This window comes from Tasmannia lanceolata, unplaced genomic scaffold (assembly GCF_043159265.1).
Source record: "Tasmannia lanceolata isolate RefF3 unplaced genomic scaffold, GAP_Taslan_0.1 ptg000015l, whole genome shotgun sequence".
In the NCBI taxonomy this organism is placed as follows: domain Eukaryota; kingdom Viridiplantae; phylum Streptophyta; class Magnoliopsida; order Canellales; family Winteraceae; genus Tasmannia; species Tasmannia lanceolata.
The window spans coordinates 38371310-38382191 of NW_027518692.1; the positions used below are offsets into that span (position 1 = coordinate 38371310).

Consider the following 10882-nt stretch of genomic DNA (forward strand, 5'->3'; position numbering starts at 1 on the left):
TCCCTGCTTTTTTGTCAACAATAAAGGATCATACCTCCTAAGATAGTAATACTAATAGTCGTGTTTGCACACTGCTACGGCCCACGATCAAGGTTTTAAATTTTGTCACTCAAGACCGAAACCGAAACCCGAAATTGGTCGAAATTTCAGAAATTTCGGCGATAAAAATAATAATTTTTTATTCCTTTTCGGCCCAAAAAATCCCCATCTCATGCGTCTTTACCGAATTTCGGGATTTCGGCTGAAAATTCCAGTTTCGGCTGGGTCCGAAATTACGCCCGAAACCGAAATTTACAACCTTGCCCACGATACATTATTGTCTTTCAAAGTCTTCCTTGCGCCTCGTATTAAAATGATAGGTCCTTTTATTTTAAGATCATGCCCCTAAGTCTCTCTTCCTTGGTTTGGTTTTTAATTCCTTGAAAGTTATAGGTAGTTTTCTCTTTTTATATTTTGTAGTCTTGTTGTTGCCTTGTTGCAAAGCCTGCAATTAGAAAGGATATCTCTTGCAAGAAGAAGAAAGAGAAGGCAGGTACACGCACATTTCTCATATTTTTTGTTTCTTCTTTGTACTGTTCATCATGAATGCTTTGCCTACAATTATCATAGAAATTGTGAAGATTTCATTCGCTCCTCTTAAGCGCCGCATTGATTATCTTGTTCACTATAAAAGGAGAGTTGAAAATCTTAAAAACCAAGTTGAAAATTTGGGGTTGAGGAGAGATGTTGTGCAAAGATTAATGGAGGATGCACGTAGGAGAGGAGACGAAATCAACGGTGAAGTGCAATTATGGGTACAACAAGTAGGTGACACTCAAGCAGTCGTGAAGAGATTGGATGATGAAGTGATGGAGAGCAAGAGATGTTTCAAGGGGTGGTGTCCAAATTTGAGCTCGCGCTATTCTCTAGGTAAAGAAGCAAGGAAGAAGATGGCTGATGTTGATGATCTACTAAAAAGAGGGAATTTTACTCATGTATCAACTCCCCGCCCTTGTCTAAGCTTTTCATCCTTGCCCACTGAAGAATATAAGGCTTTCGAATCCGCAAAATCGGCTATGGAGCAGGTCATCAAGGCAGTAAAAGACGAGAGAATCAAAGTCATCGGGGTATATGGTATGGGAGGCATTGGCAAGACGACCTTAGTGGAAGAAGTGGGAAAGCTGGTTAGGAGAGAAAAACTCTTCGATACGGTTATAAAGTTGACAGTCTCTCAAAACCAAGACTTGAAAAAGATCCAAGGTGAACTTGCTGAAAAATTAGGCATGGAACTTAGAGAAGAGAGTTTAGATCTAAGAGCGGGTCGGCTGTGTAATAGATTGAAGGAAGAAAAGAAAATTCTCATAATCTTGGATGATCTCTGGGAAAGATTGGACTTAAACAAGGTAGGAATTCCCTCTGGAGGCAGCCAAATCATAATGACGTCACGAAGAATTGATGTATGTCGTCTGATGGATAGCCAGAAATTGATCGAAGTTCGACTTCTATCTGAACAAGATTCATGGAATTTGTTCAAAGAGAAAACAGGTGATGTTGATGACACTGATGAATTGCAGAGTTTAGCAAGGGAAGTAGCTAAAGAATGCAAGGGTTTGCCTCTGGCAATTATCACGGTTGCTAGGGCACTAAAAGGCAAGAGGCCATCGGTTTGGGCTAATGCACTGCGAGAATTAAAGGCGTCCTCTTCGAAAAATGTAGAAGGTGTGGCTAAAGAATTGTACTCTAGTGTTGAGCTGAGTTACAACAACATAGAAAGTGAGGAAGCGAAGCTGTGCTTCTTATTTTGTGGTGTCTTTCCGGAAGATCATAACATTGAAGTATGTGTATTGATGAGATATATGATGGGGGAGGGGGTTTTCAAGGATGTCAACAATTTTGAGGAAGCATGGGATAGAATAGATACATTGGTTGGCAAACTTAAGGATTCTTGCTTGTTGTTGGATGGTGACAAAGAAGGTTGTGTAAAAATGCATGACGTTGTTAGAGACGTGGCCATATCGATCGCATCAAGAAAAGAGCATGGGTTTCTATTTAAAGTTGGAGTGGAATTGAAAGAGTCTCCTGAGAAGTTCAATGAATGTAAGCGGCTTTCACTTATGGAAACTTCAATTAGTGTGCTTCCTAAGCTACCGAATTGCCCTCATCTCTTAACCTTATTTCTACAGCGAAGGAATGGTTTGGAAGAAATCCCAGACAATTTCATAGAAGGAATGAAATCTCTTGTTGTCTTGGATCTAAGTAATACGAGGATTTCATCATTGCTGCCATCATTGCCATACTTAACAAACCTCAGGACCTTATGCTTAGATGGATGCTGGTTTTTAGACGGCTTGACCTTGCTTAGAGGGTTGGAGAAACTTGAAGTGCTTAGCCTAAGAAAAAATAAAATCAAAGAATTGCCAATAGAAATAGGGCAATTATCCAATCTAAAGGTTTTGGACTTGACGGGGAATAAGGATCTCACAATGGTAGCTCCAAATGTCATATCGAGATTGTCTAAATTAGAAGAATTGTACATGGGAGATGGCTTCGATGGGTGGGAGGTACGAGGTAGCAGCGAAGGTGGAAGTAAAGCTTGCTTTGATGAGGTGGCATCTTTGCATCACTTAACTATTCTATACATCCATGTTAAAGACGCCAATTGTTTGTCTCTAGAGTTCCCCGACCCTTGGAAGAAACTAAAGAAATTCTGCATCTCCGTGTCGGAGGATAAGTACTCATTTAGTCACTACGAGAAGTGTACATCCATTAAGATATTCTCATACCCTTTATCTAAGTGGGTCAAGTTGTTATTAGAAAGAAGCGAGCACATTGTCTTGAGGGTTTGCCGGGGCGTCTCCAATATTGGACACCTCCTAGATGATGAAGGCAGTTTCAATAGCGTGAGGCGCCTCAATATCTACGATTGCAATATAATGGAACATTTCATCAATACGATGGAAGAATCTCATCGGTTTCCACCGAATGCATTTGGAAGATTGCAACAGTTGGACCTCATTGGGATGGAGAAATTAGAGAAAATCTGTAATGGCCCCTCTCCTAGATTCTTTGGGAACCTGATAGGGCTAAACATTGTCCGTTGTAGGAAATTAAAAAATATCCTAGCACATGATCTTCTTCAAGGATTGCAAAGCTTGGAGAAACTCTCTGTAAAACTTTGTGAAGAGTTGGAGCAGGTATGTCACTACGAAGAGGTGATAAGAGAAGAGGGCCATCCTATTCCTACACCACCTCTCTCTACGTTGAAAATAATGGAATTGGGATATCTGCCCAAACTATCAAGTTTGTGGAAGGGGGAGATACCGCCAACTGGAACTCTCCGTAGCCTAAAGGCAGTCAATGTGAGGGATTGTCATAGCTTGAGATATCTCTTCTTCCCTGTTCTTGCACAGAACCTTCGACAATTGGAGGAACTTGATATTCGTGACTGCTCAAACATGGAGAAAATAATATCAGACGAGGAGGTGATGGTGGCGAACACGAGACAGAATTTCTCCTCCATATCATCATTGCCACCACCTTTAACATTCCAAAACCTACGAGCACTAACCATCGAATATTGCCCCAGGTTTAAGAATCTCCTGTCTTGGAACTTAGCACGAGGCCTCCAACAGTTGGAAGATCTCTGTGTTGCTGTGTGTGGTGAAATGGAAGAGATAATAAGTTCATCGGAAGAAGAGCAGGAATTGGGAGTGGTCGATGAGGGACTGCTCCCTCGATTAAAGGCTATAGAATTAAGGGAACTCCCAAAGCTTAGGAGTCTCTTCTACCGCCACAATAGAGGAGGGTCTCATGTATTGCTTGATTTTCCTTCCTTGCGATCTATTCATGTATCCGATTGTCTGAATTTGAAGAGGCTTCCGGTAGGGCCCCAAGGTGCACCTGAACTTGAAAAGATTGAAGGAGAAGAAGCATGGTTTCAAGCGTTGGAGTGGGAGGACGAAAGCGTCCTGTCACACCTCCAACCTCTTTTTAGGAGTTGTTAGTGTGAGGTATGTTTCCTTCCCGTTCCTTTCCATTACATATCTTATTAGAATAAAAAGCACAATTAATTCTAGTTATGTTTAAATTCTTGCTGTATTTTTTCATGATTCTGGTTGTTTTTATGCATTGTGCTAACACGAGAAATAGAGGATTACACAATTAATTCTTTATGGAAATCAGTCGTAGCCAATCCCAAGATTTCCAATTTTTCACTAGAGCGAGTTTCAAGTAAATCCTAATAAATTTGGTGTTTCACCTAAGTACAAGCAGTCTTAAGTCAAAATTTAAAGTGTTCAATGTTATATTTCTAAGAAGCTTGACACTTGGAGCAGTTTACATTTGGATCCAGATTGTTTGTGCATAGGAAATGAACATTTATGACATGAATGTGCATTGTGCATAGAAAAATGCACATTCATGTCACACCTCTGATGTCTTTTTTATCCTTTCTTTATGAGATAAATTTCCTTTCCTTTCCATCCCTTATTTAAAGCCGGGTTATGCTTTTGTATTTCCTTTTCCATATGCTTGTGCATTTATTTTTCTTTTTTCTATTTGCAAAGAAAAACCATTTCAAGGATGATGGGAGCAAGGCACCATGGACCCTCAAATAATCCCTCAGCTGAAGTGATAACATTAAAATGGAGTCACCTTCTATCATGCAGGGACTAGTAAAACAGTCCTTATGATCCACAATCTCTTTAAGCGGACCGTGGGTTCCGCTTCATTTGGAAACATCATAGCACAAGCCCAAAAAAACATTTGAGAACTCCACCCAAGTAATTTCTAAAGAGACCTTGGATGCCCCAGGACATCCAGGACTTCCTTTAGACCTACAATCAAAGTTGAGTTTGATGACGTCAACCGGTGGTGGGGTGACCGCACATATATGTGTGCCAATTATTGTAACTCAAATTAGAATATTTTTTTGTTGGGCAATCACTGCCCCCCTTCGTAAATTGTAATGGCTTCTGTTTTTGAATGAAATCTATCTTTATTTAAAAAAAAATACGTAACTCTAATTGGAAACTTTTGAAAAATGGTAACCTTAATTGAGAACTCCCTAACAAGTATCAATTGGCTACTGATATTGGCACTACCATGTTTTATGGACATAAAACATGGTTTGAACGGTTGGAGTGGGAGGGTGCCTCCAGCCTCCTTTCAGGCAACATTGAATCTATTATCATTATATGAGGTGAGTTTTCTTTCTGTCATTCAATTAAGAAAAGCTATCATTCATTTAAGAAAAGCTTGGTTATACGCCTTTGCATTTCCTTTCCATCAACTTATTCGTTTTCCTTTTTTATTTTTCTCTTGTACTCGAGATACATCATCCATGTTTTGTTCCAAGTTCTTTTTCTCTTGTACTCGAGATACATCCATGTTTTGTTCCGTGTTCTATGACTGGGATGCAACAACCCTTTTACATGTTAGCAGAAACAATAACTCAATAATTCTAGTTATATTTATTATTCTTCTTGTATCCTGGTTTTGGTTGTTTTTATGCATTGTGCTAGCAAAAGTAATAGAGGTTACACAATTGATTCTCTATGGAAACTAGTCATAGGCCGGCAATCACAAGACCTCCAACATTTGTTACTAGAGCAAGTTGTAAATCATAATAATTTGGTGTTTCACTGAAATAAAAGTTGTTTAAGGCAAAATTTTGCATGTTTGATGTCATGTTTCAAAGAAGCTCGACACTAGGAGCAGTTTACATTTGGATCCAATTGTTTTATGCATAGGGAATGCACACTTATGAATTGAATGTGCGTTGTGCATAGTGTATTGATTCAAGATCCGCACTCCGCGCCCATATGGTGCTTTTATTAGGGGGAGGTAAATACTAGATTGGGTATTGGTTGCACATTATTCTATTGATTCATGAAGAGACGAGGCATATGTAGAAGATAGATATGGAGAAGATGTTTGATTACATGGATGAAGATAGGCTTTGGTGAAAATGGAAAGTTGGATGAAAGAATGCGTCTCTTCAAAATTGTTTTTTATCTTAGTAAAGTGCTCTTTGAAAAGTTTTCTTCAAGAGTTAATATAGGTTTGAGTAGTGTTTCAAAGTGCGGATGCGGTTCAAGATGCGACCAAAGCAAATCCTAGTTGACTCGGTACAATGCGGTAGAGTGTGAGGTTGACATGACCATTACTTGAGTGATACTACTTGGGGAGTCCGCGATGACACGGGGGAGTTTTGAGATTTTGTTTGAGATAGGGAGATGATCCGTCCTCTTACCTTTGGACAATTGCCACAATTTGCCCATTAAAAAAAAATTGCCGCAATTCACGAAGTTATTAAGTAGGTTGATAGATATGGTGCATAAGCTCGGGCTTTGTGAAGGTTTTGAAGGGGATGAACCTGATTTTGAACCCTCAAAAACAATCTTTCCATTTGAAAGCTCTTTTAAGATGCTTTGAGGTGGTATTCCATCATAGAATAAGCTTATGTAGCTCATATTAGAAATCGAACCATCGATTGCGAGGATTGGCGATATACATTTGTGTTTTGACCTCCCTTGATGTTGAACCTTTCAACATATTATTATTTTATCTCTGGGTAAGGGGGTGCCAAAGATTGGGAGTTCTGCGTTATTACGAAAGACAATTAGAAAATATATTTAACTCAATGTGAACCCTTTGGAATAATTTTTGTCTTCAATAAGTCTGATCTATTTGAAACCAACATCTTATTTGTGCCTCTTGTGTTTGACCGACTTGGAATGCTCTTGAGATGAATATTTTGAGAGCTAAAAATCTCAGCGCATTTAATTACCTTAGTAAATATATTTTGTTTACTATGGTTTTGGAAATTGAATTTGATTCCATTGTTAAGCTTTCATCTTCATTGCTGATGTGGAATCTTTTAATTGATTGGTCAATCTTGAGTGTAAACTTTAGTGGTATATGGAAATGCTCTCTCTGATGGGAATTGTAGACGTCCGTTGCGGGTTTATTTTAGGCGGGGCCATACTCAGGGGCCCGTAGGGATCTTTTATTGTTCATAGGGATATTTTGGGGATTGTTTAAAATATTTAGGTTATTTTTATCATTTATTGCTTATTAGGGTTATTTTAGTCTTTTATTGATTGTTGGGTGCCTATTTATAGCCTAAGAAGCACGGGTACTCTCCGGAGGCCCACGCACGCGTGTTGGGTGCATATCGGGTGCATGTGCTCTTGGGTACTCTTTTGGTGCGTACCGGGTACGCACCCAAACAACAAACATAAGAAGAGTAAAGAAGGGTTGAGCGATTTATATGGTAGGGTTTGTTGGGTAAGTTGTGGGCCCAAGGAGCTATCCAATAGCGTAAAAGACAAGGGACTTAAGAAGAGTTAAGTGAGATAATTGGCGGGCCATGGGAGCAACTAATGAGATTTTTAGCTTTTAAATTAATTGGGTTTCAGAATTTTTAAGTGGTGGCCATGGTAGTGGCTAAGAGGATGTAATGGAATTTAAAAATGTTAGGTGATGGGTAGTGGGCTTTGGGTAATGGATAATAGGTCATAGATGATGTGGAATTCCCTCACATCTTTTCTAAATAAAATGTAATAAAATACTAAAATAAAAAAGAAGAAGATATGTCCATCATATAATGAAAGAACGTAGGCCTAGGGATGCTGGATCAGATCTTATTATGAGGGTAAAGAAAGCATAATGAAAGGTGAAAAATAAAAGGAACCCATGTTAGCTCAGTTGAAGGAGATGTGATGACGCGGATTTCCGTCCTTGTGATCATGCAGCTAGTAGATTCACCGCCTATAGACCTGCGCTCACAGAGAAAGCATTAGGGGTCCTGGAGTTGTGGCTCTGGGAGGCACGCCGACGCTCAATTCATAAATATGCACCACAGGATAAAACCAGCGAGGATCAAAAGATCAGAGCTAACTAACTATGGTTTAGAACATTTTACCAGAGGGTGGCGATATGGTGATTTGTGGTGGCAATTGGCGGAGAAAAGGAGTGGTGAACTAGCTTGAGGAAGAAGTAGGAGATCCCCCTCCATCTGACTTGAGTGGGGAGTGTTCCTTTTTTTTAGGGAGACATTCCTTGGCCCGGTGTATGTCCTACGTGTCCTCCTGGGACTAGCCAAGAAGTGATCATGACTATATACCGTATATGCGCCAACTGGTGGGAGACGATTGGAGAGCGTGCTCATGTGGTCTGAGCCCTAACGGCCACTGGTGGTGACGTGATGTGGCTGACGAGATCGTGGGTATGGTCTCTGGAAAAGGTGAATGATGATACCATGTGGGTTGTTCGATGATCTGGCGACACGTGTCATGATCTCAAAGCAGGATGCCGATTTTACCCCTAACAAGATGTTACATGATCCATTAACTGTTGAAGAGTTTTTTTGCAAGTTCATTAAAATTCAATGTTAGATACTGAATTGAAGGAATTTTTTGAAGTCACATATGAACAGAGATAATGTCACTGTTGAGATTGCAATGCATTTGAGTCAGATTCATGAGCGGAAAGTGTAAATGATCCTGAATAGAAAATCCAAAATTTTTGAAGAATATCTTTATCTAAAGTACCTGATTTTTTAGAAAGAATTTCCGCAACACCTTCAATGGATTCCTCGAAGTTGGACCCCTTGGAATCAAAATTGATTGGTGCACCGTGCACGTATTATAATAAAATAGAGAACTAGTCAATATGGAAACCTTTTGAAGTCGCATAAACTTTCATCCAAATATCCATTTTTTGTGATCTATATCTTGTTTTGAATATACTTCTCAAGATCGAGAGCAACTATTTCTATGAATGACATTTTCTGTTTTCGTCCTCAATTTGTTTTTACACATTTTTATGCTATTAAGAAATTCATTTCTAGAAACAGACCTCTTGTGGTGTTTGGAATTTTGAGTTCAAACTTCTAGTCGGTTCTTCTTGTGAATTCTACTCTTCCAATTTCACCTCTATCTTATAGCTCAAAAGTCAAAACTCTCTGGATGTTGTGTTCGATTGGGTCCAATGCAAGCACTGAGCTTATTTGAGTTTGAATGTTAAGTTCTATCCAATTGTTCATAGAGCGCAAATTTCCTGCCCAAATTCCTCCACTGCTGAAATTCACAATCATCAGCCTGTTTATACGTTATAGTGGACCCTTTGCATTTCTGGATCTGTATATTTTGTGATCTGATGGACAAGTGAACTGAGAAAGTTAAATGATTTCTCATGCTACACCAGATTTATGAGACCAGATGGTGGTTCTTGTTTTCTTCCCGCGATCTCTTTTTTATCCCTTTGATGGCTATTGCCTTGGCATTGCTTATTTACTAACTCCATTTTTTTGGCAGGATGATCAAAGATGAAATAGCCATGCTCTACCATGGAGGCCTCTATAGTTTAGTTCTTCTAGCAGATTGAATTCTGGTGTTTCTAATGTAATTGCAAATGCTCTACAGCTATGGTGGTGGCTTCTCATCCTATATCTGTACATTTTCTTGTTGGCCACTGAACTCATGTAAGATACCGTTTATTTTCTCTTGGCTTGTCATGGTAGTAATAAGATGCAACTGCTTTCTTTATGGGCTTTGTTCGTCGATTATTGGGATATTTGTACAGCATTAGAACTTCTGAATTCTGTGCACTTGGAAAGCAGCAAGGGCTTATATATGTTGGAGGTTTTTCTAGCATGGCCCAATGCATTTATAATCTCTTCAAATTTGATCTGAAAATTTAAGTGATTACTATCGAAATAGGTTTTCAGAACTTTACGCTTGTTTTCCTGTTTTACTGGCCATCAACTCCCCCAAAAACAGATCTGTGTTCGGTTGCACAAATGCCCGGATAGCTAGGTGGTTTTGCCTGGCATTTGAATGCCATGTCAGCATTGTTTGGTATCTCATATAGTGTAGACATCCCAGGAGACTACCATGGATGTCTCCTCATTAATCATTACATATGTGCTGATGTGTCACCCTTGTCCTCTCCCTATGAAATCCATAGGTGAAATTTTGAATGGATTTCTTGGGAATGATGCTTTTTCTCTCTCATTCTCCCTATATTGGTAATGACACCCTGTACCAAGGTTGACAACCAAACACTGCTTACCACTATTCTATGATGCAAGTTCTAGGTAAAGCCTATGCTTGTCTCCTAGTTGACTACTTACACCACTAATCTACGAGCTAAATACTTGCAACCAAACAAAAATCCTAATCCTAAATCTCCCCTCTCTGCATCGGGATTTTTTTTGTTTCTGTTTTTGTTTTTTTGTAGCGGGGGGGGGGGGGGGGGGGGGGGTGCGCACTGCGGTGACAGCAATTGAGGATTGTGTTTCAAGAGCTGTGATGGCTTCTCTCATTATTTAAATTTCACCTTTAATGGAGACGTAGGGCTACTTCCTTTTCTTTTATTAATGCGTAATCTTCTTTATGTTATGCAAATTATATGCAAATCGACCCGCATACTACATACTAGTTTGGTAATTAAGTTGCTTTTATCCATATATTATTCACATGCAATAGTTGCTAGAGATCCATCAAAATTTTACAAATCTAAAGGAATTCGTGCTCTTTTTTTTTTTTTTTTGGGAAATGATAAATGCGCCCCTTTTCATCACTTGGGACACCCAGCTATAGTGTATCTATGACTGCAAAGGGGCGATGTACTTCATGTTTGAAGGAATGAAGTGACATGATTGCCACGTACAATTAATGCAGTTGATAAGACCATTTGGTGATGTGTACGAACGAGATATCCAGCAACAAGATATCCACTATACCACAATTCACATTTGTTTGTGAATTCCAACGTGGCAGATAAAATTATATATCTGCACAACCCAATCAATAGGTCAAGTCACATACTCCCATATTCCATCTTCTCTTCGGAGAATCCACTTCAACTATTCGTATCAAATAAAGAATACAATGAT

The 10882-nt window shown here is 39.3% G+C and overlaps 1 protein-coding gene across 1 annotated transcript; it reads left to right on the plus strand.

Moving 5' to 3' along the window:
- Positions 1-9530, plus strand: LOC143847127 (putative disease resistance protein At4g27220). The gene is made up of 3 exons (XM_077355818.1): positions 1-3989; positions 5098-5179; positions 9300-9530. Exon 1 carries the CDS (start codon positions 582-584, stop codon positions 3981-3983), a length of 3402 nt encoding a protein of 1133 aa, XP_077211933.1. The 5' UTR covers positions 1-581; the 3' UTR covers positions 3984-3989; positions 5098-5179; positions 9300-9530.
- Positions 9531-10882: the final 1352 nt, after the last annotated feature.